At 41.0% G+C, this 18,380-nt stretch overlaps 3 protein-coding genes across 3 annotated transcripts; 1 reads left to right on the plus strand and 2 right to left on the minus strand.

Annotated features, from left to right (window-relative positions):
* Positions 1 to 2,221: 2,221 nt before the first annotated feature.
* On the plus strand, positions 2,222 to 7,165 carry LOC142904300 (uncharacterized). The gene is made up of 7 exons (XM_076050303.1): positions 2,222 to 2,345; positions 4,061 to 4,175; positions 4,270 to 4,374; positions 4,724 to 4,780; positions 5,060 to 5,224; positions 5,674 to 5,787; positions 5,871 to 7,165. Exons 2-7 carry the CDS (start codon positions 4,062 to 4,064, stop codon positions 5,916 to 5,918), a joined length of 603 nt encoding a protein of 200 aa, XP_075906418.1. The 5' UTR covers positions 2,222 to 2,345; position 4,061; the 3' UTR covers positions 5,919 to 7,165.
* Positions 7,152 to 12,601, minus strand: LOC142904294 (uncharacterized). The gene is made up of 3 exons (XM_076050288.1): positions 11,222 to 12,601; positions 10,705 to 10,844; positions 7,152 to 10,580 (listed from the first exon to the last, which is right to left on the minus strand). The coding sequence occupies exons 1-3, from the start codon at positions 11,225 to 11,227 to the stop codon at positions 8,093 to 8,095; spliced, it is 2,634 nt and encodes an 877-aa protein (XP_075906403.1). The 5' UTR covers positions 11,228 to 12,601; the 3' UTR covers positions 7,152 to 8,092.
* Positions 12,602 to 13,108: 507 nt separating this feature from the next.
* ddias (DNA damage-induced apoptosis suppressor) lies at positions 13,109 to 18,194 on the minus strand. The gene is made up of 5 exons (XM_076050315.1): positions 17,855 to 18,194; positions 17,238 to 17,399; positions 16,955 to 17,063; positions 16,346 to 16,650; positions 13,109 to 16,235 (listed from the first exon to the last, which is right to left on the minus strand). Exons 1-5 carry the CDS (start codon positions 17,974 to 17,976, stop codon positions 14,723 to 14,725), a joined length of 2,211 nt encoding a protein of 736 aa, XP_075906430.1. The 5' UTR covers positions 17,977 to 18,194; the 3' UTR covers positions 13,109 to 14,722.
* Between the last annotated feature and the right edge of the window lie 186 nt (positions 18,195 to 18,380).

Genomic DNA, 18,380 nt, shown 5'->3' on the forward strand with positions numbered 1-18,380 from the left:
AAAGCATTTTTTACAACATGGAAAAAATGAAAATGAAGACTACCTAATGGGTAAATATGTTACTAGTAATGCATCCGTTATTGAAAGAATATGCAAATAATGTGTGTATTGTCATGTGTTATTTGTGCAAGAATAGAAAATGATCAAAGGTTTTTGCCTCTCGAGGAAAACTAATCAGAATTGAATGTTCTACTAATTCAAAATCTGCAGGTGGTCACGTGACTGTTGGTCAAGCCAGGGTCATTTGTGAAAGGAGAGGAAATCAAAGGAATGCATGCGGTTGTAGTTCTTGGTTGCATATTTAGCTAGATGGATGTAGTGATCACCGCCCTTTGATCTTTGTAAGAATCACGTCCCTTTAAACAAACCAATGAGGAAGAATTCTGAGAATGTGGCTTCCATATTTCATATGACTGTTTTTCAGCAGCCTGCAGCAGATCTTTTTTTTTTTTTTTTTTTTTTTGTAAATGGTATTAGAATGTGCACAAACACGTTCACACTGTCAAGTCTTTTCATTACCTCCTGGTCTTGTTATTGTAAGAACTGTCTTACAAAAAAAAAAAAAGGAAATCAAAAAGAAGCAAAGACAATTTTAGTGAATGTAATGTTATACCTTAACTTTTAGTGCATCTACTTTGCATCTTTTTGATGATTATGACCTGATTTCTTTCCATGAAAGATAAATTGATTATCATTAATCCTGGCTCTCTGTTTAAAAGTGGATGTTGATTCAATTTGTTGTTCCATGTCCAGTATTTTAGGTTCCGGGGCAACCTGCATTTCAAGCTATTGTTAACAGTGTAGTTTGAAATAACAATAAAAAAAAAGTTGCATTCTGTGCATTTTTCAATAAACTTAAATGTGGTTGCTACTTTGTGTCAAGTTGTTTGTTTTTTTTTACTCTGGTATCACTGTGCTACATTGCTTTTTAAATGTGTCTAGTCTACAGTATAGTTGTTTGAATCATGATAAATAATGGGCTAATCAAGGTCAGGTTTAGGTGCATGGAAAGAGAACTCAAACCTTGATATAATAATTGAACCTTAACTTGCACATCTGATCCATCTTTCCATTTTTGGTGGTGCGTTTTATTATTCTGGGCCAGTGTGGAACTCTTGATGCACTTATTCACATGGATGGATAGATGGATCGATAGATAGATGGATAGATGGCATTTTTTACGTTGATTATCATGTCTAACACTCAGTCAACATGGCATGCTGTGACGAGTCCCAGCTGTCAGTGACCATGAGTTGAATTTCAATGACATACAGAAGGCAACATGCATCTATCCCATCTGTACTGTGTGCACTGTGTACATATTGTTCAAAAAGTCAGTTCAAAACAACCGAAAGAAAGAACTGAAAGAAACCTGTCCTCCAGAGATTTCTTTCTTCCTTTCATTCTTTTTTCTGTCTTTCTTGATAAGTAAGCCTGTGTGGCTGCTCTGCCTGTGATCAAAGTATCAAATCAGAAGATAATCCCTATAATCTATTTCCAAAATTTCTTTGAACTTCACACAGTCTAAATAATTTTTAAATAAAGAAACACACAGCTGTATGGAAAAGAGGGAGGCAGGCCTTCATCCCCTCCATTACATAATTTCATCACATTCCTTTCTCTAACCCATTTCTGCTCTGACTCCCGGGTCACTACACCACACACACACTTCCTGACAAACAGCAAATCACAGACCTCATCCTGTACTGTGAGGGGCTCTTCAGCTGTTTCTTGGGAGTCGGCTGATTTGGCAGACCAGGCAGAAGTAGTTCTATTCCAACTGTAAATCTGATGATCATATTAACCTAAGACGAAGGAATTTTTTTGTTCTGTTTTTTGTTTACACTAGTCTTTACGAGTAGGACAGCTTCCAATCATTTATAAACACATCACTAATAATCCTCTGTTGAAAAGATTCACTTTAAAGCACACATTCAAAACTCAACATCCACATGTATCCTGCTTTATAGTGTACATCAATAACAAACTATGTTGATTTGATGACCCGCTTGAAGGTTACAGAGGCCTTACTATGATAATCAGCTCAGCCGCTTATGTAAAAGTCCCTCAGTATCCAAAGAACTCTGCCATGCAAGAAATACACGAGTTGTAAGTGTTTGTACTTGGAGTGTTGTGAGTTGTTTTGTTGGTTGTTGGTTAGTTGCCATGCCAGTGACACAATAAGACAGGGATGAGATGTTGAACCCCAGTTAAGTAGCACATTGAGGCGGCATGAGTCAGGATTCGTTCAGAGTGTTCGGCTCACTCATGAACCGCCCGTCAGGCCGCTGCTGCTGCTCCAGCTGGTAGTCGTTAGAGAGGCAGCGACGGAGCGACGGAGCAAGGTTTGTCTCTCACACTCTCACGTCTGCCGTCGTCTTTGCAAACCTTCGTGTTTAACACTGCAGGTGCAGCTATGTTCACTTTATCCCTCGACCAGCCGACGGTTGCTAATTTGCATGCTTAACTATCAGCTTTTAGAGTCGCTGATTGGAAGTGCTGTGACATTTCCATTGGCAGCTGGAGTTAATATTGTTGTCTCAACTCTCTTTCTCCTCCTCCTCCTCCACCAGCATTCCACATCACTCCGTCCTGTTCTGTCCTGGTTGAGGCATAAATTGTTGCATTTCTCCTGAGTGTGACCTTGTATTTTTAAAGGTTAAAATACAATAGTGTTTGTAGAATTAAAAACTCAACAAGGTCTTGTGGCAGGAGCTGGAGCTCAAGTACTACAGCCTTCAAATGACTGCAATGTTTGAGAAAGAAAAATCGGATTATTGGCTTCACCATCTCAAACCATATGTTGGGCAAAATTTGAAATACATTTTAGAAACTCTAAAATACAAATTAGCCCTTCTGAGCTCACTTTTATCTACTTTTACCTGACTACTTCTGCAGCAGATAAAAGATGAGGGATGCTAGTGTTACAGGTCTCACTGGGAGGTCCCGTTTTAAGATTGTATGTCCGCCGTTGAAAAAGAAAGAACACAGTTGAGACACAGGCGACCGTTTCTTCACTCCAAGCCTACATGAATGTATACTTTTTTATACAATAATATTTTTTCTCTTTTTCATCTTTGACAATCCGCTTTTACACACATCTTTTCTTTTCGTAGTAAAACGCTTTCATTATGTTTATACAACTGTTTTTGAAACAAAGAAATTAATTGTACTGGCTAATTTTGTGCCCTCTTAAAGTGCTTAACAGGGACAAACTTTTTTTTTTTTTTTTTTTTGTTTTAACAACATCTGATAATTAATCTTTTTACACACAAGGTATAAATGATCTGGAACCTTAGGAGTCAGCGTCCTATCTCTCTCAGTGAGCCACACGAACGGGACGAGCTCGCCATTTTACAAAGCGCAAGGAAACCCGGAAATGTTACACAGTTTTCAATGTGGTCACAAACACTCAAAAAGTCTAGCTAGCAACTCAAGATTAAATCGTAGCTATGCATTACAATATTAATCATCGCTACATGTAATTAAGTACACTAGAAATGAGCACCAACCTGTTGAAAAAGAAAGAACCGGTTGAGACACTGGCGACCATTCATTTCTTCAGTCCAAGCCTCCTCAGCGGATTGAGGAAATAGCTTCAGCCCGCTCTTTAGTGACTCGGAGATGTCGCTACACTGCCGCCTAGTGACCAACCAAGGGAAGTTAACTAATGATAGTTGAGTGTACACATTTAACGAATGCTTCATGTAAAGGCTTCTCCTTAAAAATAAATAAATAAATTAATTAATACCCAGAATGGCATTCAAACATTCCATGAAATAAAAAAATAATAATAATAATGATAAAAAATATGCATATATCACAACTGTGACCAAACACTTTGTGTGCGTCACACTAGTGTGAACCCACACCTGCAACAGCTTTACAGTCCATTAACATGACATTTCACTTGTCCATAATAGTAAAGTCCTTTCTGCTGACTCTGACAAGAGAAAAACAGCCATTTCCCCCCGCCCTCCTAACTGATTTGTATTTGCAAATTAAACATAATTTGAATGTCCATATTTGCAATAAACAGCATTGCCATTTCTGGCCACAGGATGTCGGCGGAGTTCTACCCTTCAAGTGGAAACAATGTGTCTTCTCACAGTACGACAGTAGGAGGCAGCAAACCATTACACCGTTTCATAAGGGGCCAACCCAAGAGTATTGGAGTGAGTCGCGCACACTCATACACACACCCTTCTGTTTGATCAATCAAATGGCTCTAAAGTAAAACAAATAACATTATTCGTGGTTTCCTTCCAGATCGTTGTTCTGGTCTTGGGCTGCTCTTTCCTCTTCGTCTCGGTGGTGGTGAGCCCGGGCAGCATTCACTCGTGGATCACTCCCGGCTTAATGCTGGGTTCACTGGTTGGTTGGCAAGAGAAAAGTCATTCCTCTCATTCAGTACTTACTGATCAGAGCAATGTCTCCATATGTAATCATCTTTACTTTTAATCAGTGAAGGCTAGCCCTAGTCAAGTCTGACATCCGCTGGTTCTCCAAACTGTGTCGTATTCTGATGGTGTAAAATTGAATTGACAAACAAGCCACGCATACGTCACGCAACTTCCGGGTAAAGATGGATTAGGGTTCTGTATTTTACCCCATCTGACCGCAGGCCTGAGCTCATATGCAGCATATGAATCCTGTCTGTATGACGCTGTGCTGTTAGGTTCTTCAATCTGCAATCTGTCTCTAATTTCTTTGTCTCTCTCAGTTCATCATTTGCGGTATTCTGTACATTGTGGCAGCGCACAACACGACCAAAAAAACAGTGAGTGACATTTTTTCCATGTGACACAAGACAAAATATTCACTTGCTTTTAGCTTAAAATTCATTCTCAGACTAAGTGAACCTGATGTTCTTCACTGTATTACTGTATCTGTGACAAGCTCACTGTACAAGCGTGAGAATAGACGTGCCCTTCATGCTTTTACATGCAAATTCAACAGTTTTTATTATTGATGTTTGGCCTCTTGCTGGACTCTGCCTGCAAGTCAGTGTCATCAATGCATGAACTGTTGACAGCATGCTTGAATATTTCTGCCCCAGGTCACCATATCACTGGCGATGACTATCGTGTCCTTGTTGGCAACATTTTGGACCATAATCCACCTCTCGTCCGTCATAGAACACAGAGGCATCCACTACAGACACCTTGAGTATTTGGAAGAAAACAGCACAGAGAGTGAAAACCTGTGGTCAGAGCATTTTGCAGTAAGTCACCGTACTGTCATTATTAGTGTTTACATTCTCAAACGTGAAGGTCAAGTAAAAGACGGACAATTCTGACTCCTCACGAGTACACCCTCACAGCTGCTAGACATGTGTTAATCAATCTGCAATAGTGAATTCTGCATTTGTGATTGCAAAACGAAAACAGCATATTATCAGAGTTTCTTCACAAAATCTTGGTCAATAAAAATAATTGGAAGACTGATGAACATTGACAAATGTGTTTTGTTTACCAAGTGGTTGACGATTTAAATTGAATGCACTGCCCATTTTCTGTCAAAGCTGCATTACATTTACCCAAATGAAAGACGAACATGTCCTTCAGGGAGAATTAGAAAAATATTAAAACAGCTTTGCCCTCTGACAACTATCAATCGTTAAAACAGATGTGTTTGTCCATTATATCACATGACCTCGTTCTTCTCATCCAGGATATGACAGTAGCAGTTGAAGTGATCTTCGTGTTCTACAGTTGTGTGGGTGCCATCATTTTCATCACAATGTCATGCTTCGCAGGAGCTGCCCTGCGTTCCACCAGGACCCAGGTAATAAAGAAAACACCCCTCCGATTATCTGGCTCTATACATGAATTGATCAGTTTGTTTTGTTTTCATGTTCACCATTTCAGGCAGTCATTGTGATGACTGCAGCTGCAGCCGAACCACCAGTTGAGTAAGATTAACAAGCGGAAGTTGCGAAATTCAAAGGCGAGGACAATGAACATGAAGAATGTGAATTGCTGTTTGTCAGCACACACACGAGCACTGTCTGCCAGCTCTGTTGTAAAATAACTTTTTATTGATTTCTGATTAATACCCTTTGGTTCTTTTGGACATGATCGTTCTTGTTTCTGTCTTATGGACTTACTTGTCGTTAGTTTTTTTGTTCACCACTCACTTCAACAGTGCCAACCTCCAAATTCCTAATTCTATTTCTACAGTATTTGCTCATTTTAAATTCTGAGCAATATGTGTTTTTTTTTCATGCATTTTTCAAAGGCATGAATCGGAATGAAACAGAATAAAGGAAGTCCTCATGTTTTAAGTTAAAGTCACTGAAGATAAATAAGTGTTGTGTCTTAAATGCTAATAATGAGCATTTACATATATATATATTTTTTTTGTATAGTCAGTGGCTCCACTTGGAATATAGCACCAATACATTTCAGCAGAAGCCCTGAGTGTGATTCTACTTTGAAGTGACAGCTGGTATAACAAAAATGTGAAATCACACGAGACTAAGTAACCAGGGGTTAACCTAGTGTTTGCAACATGCTTTCTTATCATTACATGATACTAAACCTCATAACACCGGGCCTTTAGGTGACACTGTTGTTCCCTCTCCAAAGTTTTCTCATTGTCACATTGGTCCTTTAACAACGACATGGCAGAAGTAGCATCTTTTAATCATATTTTTTATTATTATTAAGCTTTGTTTGATCCTGTACTGTATTATTTTTTATATTCAAATATTTTGACGTTAATCTACTGTTTATTTTGTCAGTGATTTGACTATCACCTCGGCTGAATTATGGTAAAGTATGATGTTATGCCTGTAAAATGTTAAAAAAAAAAAAAAAAAAAGCTCATTGTGTGACTGACACACACACACACACACACACACACACACACACACACACACACACACACCTGTGTGGTAACCTGACTGGTCAAATTCTTACAACACATATGAATTTAATTAATTTTGAAACGTGAACATTTTTATTTGAACAGCATCACTAAAGCACCCGGATATGAAATGAAAATGAAATGAATATGAAAAACAAAAAATGCTAAACACAACCTCATAACTTTGGGAACATAACTTTCTAAATTGTCCATGCAAGTGTGAATGGTTGTCTGTCTTTGTCTTTCTATGTTAGGGATACCGCTGGTTAGGAATAAAACACTGTATAACAGAAAAGTCTCCCTTAGTTATTTTATGCATTTTTGCCAGCATGACTGCTCATGTTTCAGCAGCAGCACCATACAGTGACACCATAAATACTGACCTACTGTGCTCGCTGAGAGCATATGAGACACACCTCTAACACCGCTATTAAAAGGAGGTGCAATAGTTATGTCTGATGACACTGACGACACAACTCTTTGACACTAAAGTTTACATATTGTATTGTTAGAGTAAATGACTTGGAATCAGTTTTTCTCATCTATATAAAATTGAGTCAGCATGAACCTTATGTAGATAAAAAAACATTCTTCAACCTACATTACATGTTGACTGTCTGCAAATATAAACTGTAACTTAAAACTATAACTGGCCTCAGAAACACAATGATTTGCTTATTAATTGAAAAAAATAAATATTTAAATTACAAAAAGTTCAGTCCAGAAAATGAAAGCGTGTAGAACTCATCGCTTCCTTTTACACAGTGCACCAGACAATATTATTTTTCTCTTCCTTTTTCTCTGGAAGCAAAGGCTTGCAGTTGCATCAGCCACCAGAACTTGAGATTCAACCATGCAAAATCAAAAGTTAAGTATCAAACACACCCTGAGACTGTGCAGCCATCTCTGGGCCTGACATCATTGCATGTCATGGACACAAAGGGGAAAATGACCCTTTGTGCCGATGAGTACACATCATAGTTTGTTCTCCAAAAACATTAATGTTGCATTATTTCCATATCACACAGCACATTATTAACATCCTTATGTTTAGAGTTAGGACATTGAAAACGTACCTCCATATTTCCATTTCTTCAAAATATTTTGCTCAATTTGTTTTTGTTTTTGTTTTTTAGATATTTACACCAAGCTGAGCTCACTTCTATAGCTGATGCACCTCAATATGGAGGACAGCCACTTTTGGTCTCCCTTCCTCCTGCGCTCATATTGGAGGGGCAGAAGGCTTTGGAAAGTCACGCTCAGGGACAAAGCGCTGGTGAACACGCATGTGCTCTGTGACACGGTACTGACGTGAAAAGGTCATGGGGCAACGTGGGCAAGGGAAGGGCCGTATTCCAAGGTGGCTTCGCATATGTCTATTCAGAGAGCCCCGCTGGCTGAAGGAACGCTCACACATGGAGCACTGGAAGGGGTGGTGAAGAGGAGCTGACAGCTGTTCTGATACATTTGTTGGCACACTGACTGGCATGGCAGATGGCATGCAGACAGATAAGGTAGGTGAAATGGAGGCGTCAACATAGTCTGGCACAGCAGGAGAGGAACAAACTGTCAAGGCAATGGGCCTGTTCTCACTGTTCCGACTACCAGCAGCTTCATTTTGCCCTTCAGCGCCTTGGCCAGTTGGCTCACCGGCAGTATTCTCAAGTCCATTTCCAGATGTGTCCTTTTGGGAAAATTCAAGAAATGCCTCTGTCTTGTTGGACGTGTAGGAGACAAGCAGCTCAGCTGGTTTGGTGCTGATGTCCAACAGCACGACCCGTTCTGCAGAAGCAAGGTATTGCCTCAGAGGGCTGAGAGCCTGATGGGGAATTAGCCCGGCCTCGTGCTCATCACCTGACTGGCTCGATGGTTTATGTGGAGAGAAGGGGTGCTGGGGATGAGAGTGTGGGTCCTCCTGTGAGAGGCAGTGGTAGTGAAGATGTCCATGGTACGAGTGTCCCACAAAACCAGGGTCAACATCAGACCTCTTGTCAACAGACATGGGAAAATTTGAGCTTTGCTCTGAGATATTTTCATGCTCAGAACTTAACCGGACAGTATCTGTACTCACAGCTGCATCTACGTCCACGTCCGCATGTTTAACGTATACAGAACTTGAAAAGCTCTTCTCAGCGCTATGTAAATTAGCATTCCACTCATTCCAAGCACCAAAGCGATGGCACTGGCTGTGCTGCGCATTGCTATCAGATGGAGACCTGTGTAGTAAGTCACTGAGTTTCTTGATCACTTCCCTCTCTGGACCAAATTCCTCACAGTGAGAAACACTACCTGTGCCTGTCTCCTGTAAAGGTAGTGGAACTGCGGACTGTGTATCTGGAGTATGGGCAGATTGATTTTCTGTCACAGTCACCATTAGGATGTTGTGGCAATCGGAACAGTGCAGCTGCTCATCTTTGTTCGGTGCCATCAAGTCAGTCCTAAAATGTCGAGTGCGATTCTGAAATGAATCACAATGGTCGACGTGGTCACCTGTAATACCTAATTTATCCCAATGTCTATCAACGTCTCTACTGCAGCAGTTATAGTCGTGTCTGTTGGGTTTGTAACTTGCATCTTGCTCAGCAGTCTGAGTCAAAGCTTCTATGTCACAGCACCTTTCGTCCTGCTTGTTGACATTGTCCCAATTCTGTGCTACAGGTTGGTTCTTAAGTTTATCCTTATTAATGCCTTCAGCAATTTGGTCATTGTCTGTGCTTCCTGATGGCGAGGCCTTGCAGCAGCCAACTGAGGACTGTGTCACAGGACAATGTTGGGAAGGCAATGCGGACACAGCCGCGCTGGCTGTACTACTGTGACGAATGACAGGCACTGCACCACTGCATGGATGAGATGATGTGGAGGATGACCTGAACAACCTAGACGAGGTAGGAAAACTGTCCCCAAGGTGGAGGGTTGAGAAATGATGTTGGTCACTCTGTTGGACTGCGTCTTGATTTTGTCTTGTCCTTTTCATGTCCTTGGAGTTTCTTGTCTCTCTTAAACACCGTGGCAGCGTACTGTCCTCCTTGCTTCTCTCTCCCTCTTGCACCTTGCCACCCAGGAGTACGTCCAGACTCTCAGCTTTCTGAGCCAGCTCGTCCCTCCTCATCTGCCAACTATCAGCTGAATGAAACCGATCCTCCCACACCTCATTGTCCCCTCCTGAGGCCCTGTACCATCCAGTCGTGCTGGAGATGCTTTGAATTAAATCGCAGGGAGTCTGATTGTGCATTTGTCTGCACTCACCTGTGGTGAAGCTCGACACATTAAGGTCTGCATTTTCACAAATATGTCTTTCACTACCGCCACACACACTGATGTCCTCCCTGTGTTGGCTCTCTCTTTCCGGTGATTTTACACTGCAAGTGCTTGATAACTGCTGGCACATATCCTCCATGTTAGCCTGAGCGCTGCTGTCCAGTTTACATGACTGACTTTCACGCCTTGCTGTCGATGAACTTGCATTATCTGCTGATTTCACTTTGGACCGCAAAGTCTCCAGTAGCCCATCCATCTGCAGGTAGGAGGCCGCGGTGAGCAGAGTGGAACACTCTTGTTGATCATGATCAAGCGGAAGGGCCCCTGTGTAAATGTAGTCCACAACTTGCACCAGGACTGTGTCAGTCAGACACGGAGCCTGCAATTCCACAAGGGCACCGGCAGAAGACAAGAGAGAAGCCCACACTGGACTGGAAGCTGCCAGGACACATCTGCAAGCCCAGAATGAATGGGAGTGTGACATGAAGGCATGTAATAACAAATGTAAAGATTTGATAGCATCTATGTATCAGGTTTGCTTGCAGTAATGGAGATCACGTGAACAGATAAACTCACCTGTGTGCAGGGTAGAGCTGATCTGGGTTCCGTTTCATTCTGAGCACACAGTCACAGAACTGAGCTTGTTTTCTCTGGAGGTTCAAACTTGCCAATAGAGATGCTGCATGGTTGCCACCATTGTGGGCATGAGGCCCCAGCTGTCAATAACATTCGCATTACAAGATCATACAAAATAAGTATCAATTATTTTGAAGGATGAAGCAACAGCAATGGGCCTCTTGAGTAGCAAAACACAACAGAGTCTTTGCTCCTAACTGATTTAACTTTACAGGTTTTTCTGTTATGGTGCTCCCACAACTACTATTAGAAAGAACACTTTTTTTCTATAACACTTTGAAAGCCAAGAAGAGAAATAGCATCATAAATTGAAATGGGGCCGGAAAGAACTAGATCTGTGCACAAGAAACATTAGTACATTTTCTCCTCTGTGCACAATAACTATTTAATTTCTGCTTCACATTTACATGATAGTTATTATAGAAACTAATAGAAAAGTTAAAAGATGGAAACTTACCTCCATGGTTAAGTATGAGGAGTGCAACAAAATTCAGCTATCAGGAGTTGTGCAAAGTCAAGATCTGACCATGCTGGAGCCGAATGGAGACTATATAGGTTGCTTTCCACACACTGTCTACGCACTCTGTCATTCGGAAAACAATCACACGCTTTTCATAGACGGGATCAAGGTGACGTGTGAGGGCAGGTGCTTATATGGAGCATCGACGTCTCTAATGTCAGAATTTCCATAGCCCGTTATGGAGGGGGATATAGGCCAGCCCACAGAACCCCCTGCAGGAGAGCGTAGAACTCTGACTACTAGAAGCTGCATTTATTTGGACATCACAGTAAGTGATACACTTGGAGAAACCTAAACAGACCAAGTCAAATATAGGAGTAATCAGTTGATTTGAGCTTTTAGTCATTGAAACCAACAGTTAAAAGTTCAAATTAAAAAGCAATGTCTACATGGGCTGATGAGCAATAGAGTGGCACCTGCCGGTATTATTATTGTGTCTGGGAGCGCAGTGTGACGTGTTTCAGGTGGTGCCAATGTTGTTTGGAAATATGTACTTCATATTCTGACTTTTCAATTTAGTTGACTGTAAAATGTAGTAGTCAAAATCACACCAGGAGCAACAATCTAATACAAAATAGGAAAATGGAAGAAATAAATGGAATTAAAAATAATTAAAATATGAATTTATTTAAAAACATTTTTTCAGTACACATTCAATTATATCATGGATCTGATTATTTTGATTATTTCATTCTTCTTGTGACACAATAAAGTTCTTCATCACTGCATCATAAGGCTGAGCTGAATTAGACCTACTGACTTTGATTCTTAATTAAATCAGATTAAATTAAAATTCTAACTGCAAAAAAAAAAAAAAAACTGCTTTGTGTAGGAGACGCTCTTCTCAGCGGCAGGAAAAACAGAAATACAGAAACGTTCACAGATAAATACGGCAGTTAAAAAACTCAGAGCCCCTTTTCCTCCAAACACCTCTATCTGCTGTAGTTCTACAAGGGGAACGAACCCCTTGCAGCTGACGCAATGTTTACAGTTCCATAGCAGGCCATCTCTCCACCCTTCCACACCATGTGCTTGTCATGCCTCTCCTACCACATGTCTGAGGTGCAGCCAAGCTACCAGGGAGCAGAGAGGAGCGCTGCACTACTGGAAAGGCTGCGAACAAAACACCAACACGATTCATACAACATAGGATGTATGGGTCATACAGTAAGGACTGCAGACAAATCATGAACACGTCCACAAAGTTGTGATTAATGAGCTGTTGGTTCTCATCTCATTCTGTGTCTGAGATACATATATATTCACATATGTATGTGTATATATATGTATGTGTATATATATATATATATATATATATATATATATATATATATATATATATATATATATATATATATATATATATATATACATATATATATATATGCAGTAATATATATTAATATATATTACTGTATATATTACAGTAATATATATTACTATTATATATATATATACATATATATATATATACATATATATATATACATATATATATGTGTATATATACATATATACATATACACATACATATACACATATACATATATATATATATATATATATATATACATATATACATATACACATATACACACATATATATATATATATACACATACATATATACATATACACATATACATATATATACACATATATATATATATATATGCATATACATATACATATACATATATACATATACACATATACATATATATATACACATATATATATATATATACATATACACATATACATACATATACATATACATACATATATATATATATACACACATATATACAGATATATATTGAATGTTAAACATATTCAACATTGCAGTTTCTCCATGTTGAAGACATAACATATGGCATGACATAAAGACAAGAATAATAATATTTGCATTCCAGTTGCTTCATTTTGAACAGTAAGTCCAGGTATATATATATACATAGAATTCATCAAAATTAAAGACTTTAAATCATTAAAACCAAACTCTGAATTGGATTTTGTCTTTCCACAACTGCTGTAACCCACATGCAGCATTAGCTTCATGCAAGTGCAAAGCATTAAGCCATCTTTTACTTTCATATCTCAGCAAAATCTGGATGATCACATAGAGTTCATAACCCAACACTCGTGGTGTCTAAATTTACACTGGACACTATACTTACTCAATTTATTAGACCATCAAGAGGAGTCAACTGTTCTGGCAGACGGCAGAAGACAAATGTCCACACCACATGTGCCACAACAGTTGGATACTGGCGTGCACTGCGTACTGTAAGGAACAGGGCCTTCCTTCCACTTAAAATAAGCCCACCACTAACAATGACTCAACATGGTGTCGGTGCCAGCAGACATTTAAACGAGGCTGGAGAGCGTTCAACGTGACGGAGCAGTCAAACTGTTCCGTTGTTGGTGTTGAATACCAACGCCTCAGGGCACAACCGATCCAGCTTGATTCCATCTGACAGCCAACATGAACCAATTAGGGGTCGCATTAACTAATTAGGGTTATCAACAAACACGACGGGCCGACACCGGAGCTGCAGCGCCAGTGTGCAAAATGTGATCGCGATTTTTCATATCAAGACCCAGGCACGTCACCCACAATGGCTTGAAGCGATGGTTCCTCCGAAATTTGGACTTCAACTTCATTCGTGTCGCGTGTGATATTAAAACCCTTATGATGCCAATGGCGCCAAATTAATGTGACTTGCAGTTATTACGACAGGAGAAACACACTTGTGTGTCGTCTTCAAAGTGAGTGGAAAATGCCCTCAGTCAACACAACAGCGCCGTTAATTAACACCCTGTTTGTCGCCACAATACCTACTGTTGCCTCCTAGACAGAATTTGTCATGGGACATAACATTAATAAGCGTGCAACCCAGCTGCTCGTTCACACGCTCTCGGAAGTTAAGGAGGCGACAGAGTGTTTCGTGTAAAAGTATGTCACTGCACCACTGAACATAAGAAATGAAAGAAAAAAATGTTGCTAACCCAAAGATTAGAAAATGTCACACACTGATGTAGAGGCAGAGTAGCAAATGAGTGACATTTCAACTGTAAACGAACTCTCACTTAAAGTTGCTGAGACATCTCTTTAAACAGTATGCTTGAAGCAATCTCAACAAGAATGTTTTCAGCAAAAAATAAGTTCTAAATAATGGACGGATTTGTTTATTGCTTTTCGCGCAGTGCCCATCCCTCTTCGCTTGCAAGCGAGCAGCTGAACTCATAAAGAGGTGTGCAAATAGCAGGAGAGGCAGAGGGACAAGTTTCTTCAGTAGCGTCTTTCAACAGCCTCCCTCCTCCAGTGATATACAGAGACGTTTCTGCTCTATTTCTGGAGCCAACATCACAGCAACAGCACAACTTGCCGATCGACACAAAGTTGGTCTGACAAATCTCTCCCCCTTCGATCCATTACTCAGAGTCCGAGAACAGATCTCTGGAATAATTACATACAGAACTGTCATCATTCCATCCTTCCAAGCCGCCCTTCAAAGTAGCGCCACTTTCACAACTTCCTGGTTGGGTTTGCGATGCCGAAGGTGTTTGATTCAACCTGACTCTTTTGCCTGGAACTCTGTGTTTGGGTTGGCCCAAACTAACACTGTTGTCGTCAATACGCGCCCTCATTTGGTCCTTCCTGATCTGCTTCGTCTTAGCGACCGGCGTGGGCGGAAAAATGCCTCCTCGGCTGTCCTCGTCACCGCACACGGTCAGATCAGAACTGCCCGAGTCGCATTGGTGGCGGATCTTCTGTGTTGATGCGACACTTGGTGAATCGATTCGGGCCCCAACGTGTTGTCGAATGAGCTGCTGGTTTTTGTCTCCTCCAACCTTCCTAAGGCTCCTTTTAGGAGTAAAGCAGTGACCAAATCTGTTGGGTCTGTATGAACAACCCGGTGCAACAGCTGCTTTTACAATTGGCGTGGACTGCGAGGGAGGGACAAAGTCAAGATCTTGGCTGTCTGCTGGCATAAAACTCTCTCTCATCGTTTCACCCTCCGGGGACTTTTGGCCTGCTGCGGGAAGCACCGCGAAAGATGTTCTGACAGTTTCTGTGTGTGCGTTTGTGGTAATATTGTTCACAAGAGAACTACTGAACAAGTCTGCTGAAAAATTGTATGAATCCCTCCCAAACGCCTCTTCTTTCTCACCATCATATGACAGCAAGCTTGTTTTTGCGTCCTCCAAATGATGCTCCTCAAAGGTAAAGTTTCTGCTCTGCCTTCTGGTGACAGATCTTACAGCGTTCCTGCACGCGTGACCAGGCAGCTCATGATGGTCATCTGCAATATGTCTTGTATTAGTGATATTCAGCAAAGTCTGCGAGCGTCTGACTGCCATCTGTGTCTGCCTCCGAGGCAACAAAGCCGATTTACTTGTGAAGTGTCTTTCTCGTGATATTAACTTTGAGTTGTTTTTTGGCGTTTCTACCTGATTCTGCACATTTACCTTCTGCTCAGTTTTACTAACATTGCAAACCATGTTCTCCTCGAATAAAAATTTTGACAGACTCTCAGAGAAAGGTAAATCCTCCCAAGCCACTGAATCAGCCAGAGATGTTTCATCGAGTTCTCTGCTGGAAAAGCCTGTCGCCTTTGAAATGTGTCCGGCTGGGGAGAGATTGGTACAAGAGTTGATAGAAGGTGGTTTTCCGGACTCTCCCTCAAAAGCCACGTGTGAATAGCGGTCAGCAAGCGGGCTTGAGAAAGAGAGTGGTGTCAGAAGCGACTCTGTATGGCTGAGGTCCTCAGGGCCACGGCTCCGTAAAGGTCTTGGTGTGTGGAACTCGCCTCTCTGACTGCTGTCCTGATCCACACTGTCTTGATTACTGCAGCATTCCTGCTCTGCAGATGAGGTTACCAGTCCCAGTGATTGTTGAAAGGGAGGAGTCGGACTTAGGGTGGAGTCTTGGTGCATTGGTGTTCTAAAAAAGTGGAAAAAAATAGAAATTCTCAATACCAAAATAAGTACAAACAATTCTGTCAGTTCGAAGAATTCAAACAGAAACTACAAGCAGCTCCATAACAACATTACCTTTGCAGTGACAGGCGACAAAAACCTGAGGCATCGTGTTCAAGGCTGCCAGCTTCAGCATGATGACGAATAAGCAGCGGGGCCGTATGTTGAGGTCCGCACAATTTGCTTGACTCAGCAAATCCCACCTCACATTCTGCAGCTTTCTGAAGTAAGATTTGATAATAACTGACCACTGTGCAGCCTCCCAGCACTGGGGCTTTAGGGGGGATCATCTGACTTGCAATAACTTGGATTTTCTCTGCGCTGCGAGAGCCCTTAGTAGCTGCTACTCCCACCCAGGGCATTCTTTCTGTGTCAGAAAGCTGCAAGAACAACATCAGAGAGGGTTACAAAAACAAGAACACAACAAGCTGTTCAATAGTTTACCTTTTAAGGTATGTACATTTTGCATATGAAAAAAATATCACACAAATAATTCCTCTAACATTGAATTTACGGACACATAAAGCATCTTAAGGGTTGACTAGACTGACAAAAAGAAGAATTGTCTATTCAAGAGCATCTGATAACTAGATGTGTTGCTGAAAAACATCATAGAACCTTTGGGTCTGTACATACAAGACAGGCATCACTCATGACAAAGATTCAACATCATCATAATTGTACCTTTATTCCAAATGTAAAGTGTCTGCCAATGAAACAGTCCTCCACAGCTTTCAGCAATACTGTGGATCTGGTTGATGCATCAATGGGACCATCCAAGTTCTCCAACAGCCTTCAAAACAATAAACGCAAAAGATATTAACGGCATTACTCTCCACAGGGACCAAATTACAAGGCTCATACTATACATTAACAAACGTGTGTTTTTGTTTTGTTTTGAAATCGACAAGGATGGTGTGTTAAATGTCATTGTCTGTTTAAAAAGCCATACAAATCCATTGCTCACCTCTTCAAGCCACTTGCATGAATGCCAAAAAATGGGTTCAAGCAGGTTCCAAACACCGTAATCCCAAATATACATCCATCGCGGGTGGCCCACACTGACAGACGGTATCTATAATCAACCAGCTCCCTTGAGCAACTGTAACCACACTTACAACATCTGCATCTGAGTTGAGTTGAGTTGACCAGGAAGCCAAAGTGTGAATATGGATAAAACAGAGAGGGGAGGGGAGGAGAATAGGACACAGGTGTGAAATAACAAGACACACAATTGTGAAATACTTTCATATTGTTCAGTGTGTGTGTGTGTGTGTGTGTGTGTGTGTGTGTGTGTGTGTGTGTGTGTGTGTGTGTGTGTGTGTGAGTGAGAGAGAGAGTCACAACATGGACACTTCTGGAGAAATTCTCAATTTTCCATAACAATCTAAATCGAAGATAAGAATAGAAACTTAAAAAAAACTGTGTTCATCTGGCGGCGACTAAATGCAAATGACAACTAATCTAATCATAAAAACATCTTAAATATCGTTATTCTCGCAGTTTCCCCAAAAAATTGAAACTATAAACTTTTTTTATAGTCCGACTGATGACTTTCCCAGAATGTACTGCTTGCGTTTTTACCTCGTCCCGTCTGGTTGTTCGACATCGATCCTTGAAAAACAGCCTCTACAGCTTGGATAAAACACGCTGGAATCCTGGAGAGACAACACGACACAGTCCGCCAGTACCCGTTTCACAAGCATGGTCTTAACCTCGGGACCCAGGAGTTCATTTCCGAGGGAATCTGACTGTTCTAGCTTGCTGGCAGGAGGACGGCGAGCGTCTCAAAACAGTCAAGGCGCCGTCTCACAACAACGTCTCCTTCGCCTTCTTGGTGAGCGTTGACGAACAGTGCTTTTCTCACATCATCGCCCCCTACTGTCGCGAAGTGTACACACGCACACGGACATGGAAGGAAAGAAGGGGGCGGGTAGGTTAAACCCGTATAAACTGTTGGGGGTTTCTTCTTCGTCTTCTTCTTCTTCTTCTTCTTTTTTTTTTCTTTTTGCAACTCTGGTTGTGCATACATTTGTCCTAACAACACGACCAACTACTCTCGCATAAAACAAATGATATCACATTTCCGGAAAGGACAGTCGAGTCGATA

Source organism: Nelusetta ayraudi, unplaced genomic scaffold, assembly GCF_046127955.1.
Source record: "Nelusetta ayraudi isolate G7.1 ecotype Tasmania unplaced genomic scaffold, CSIRO-AGI_Nayr_v1 ptg000005l, whole genome shotgun sequence".
Lineage (NCBI taxonomy): Eukaryota > Metazoa > Chordata > Actinopteri > Tetraodontiformes > Monacanthidae > Nelusetta > Nelusetta ayraudi.

Excerpts from the sequence above, each read along its gene's own strand:
- ddias (XM_076050315.1), bottom strand. The coding sequence starts at position 17,976 with ATGCTTGTGAAACGGGTACTGGCGGACTGTGTCGTGTTGTCTCTCCAG. Across the intron at positions 17,064-17,237 it reads CATGCAAGTGGCTTGAAGAG|GCTGTTGGAGAACTTGGATG; the intron begins GTGAGCAATGGA and ends ATTGTTTTGAAG. Across the intron at positions 16,651-16,954 it reads ACTTTACATTTGGAATAAAG|CTTTCTGACACAGAAAGAAT; the intron begins GTACAATTATGA and ends TTGTTCTTGCAG.
- LOC142904294 (XM_076050288.1), bottom strand. Across the intron at positions 10,581-10,704 it reads CAGCTCTACCCTGCACACAG|ATGTGTCCTGGCAGCTTCCA; the intron begins GTGAGTTTATCT and ends CTGGGCTTGCAG.
- LOC142904300 (XM_076050303.1), top strand. The coding sequence starts at position 4,062 with ATGTCGGCGGAGTTCTACCCTTCAAGTGGAAACAATGTGTCTTCTCAC. Across the intron at positions 4,375-4,723 it reads GCTTAATGCTGGGTTCACTG|TTCATCATTTGCGGTATTCT; the intron begins GTTGGTTGGCAA and ends TGTCTCTCTCAG. Across the intron at positions 5,225-5,673 it reads TGTGGTCAGAGCATTTTGCA|GATATGACAGTAGCAGTTGA; the intron begins GTAAGTCACCGT and ends CTTCTCATCCAG.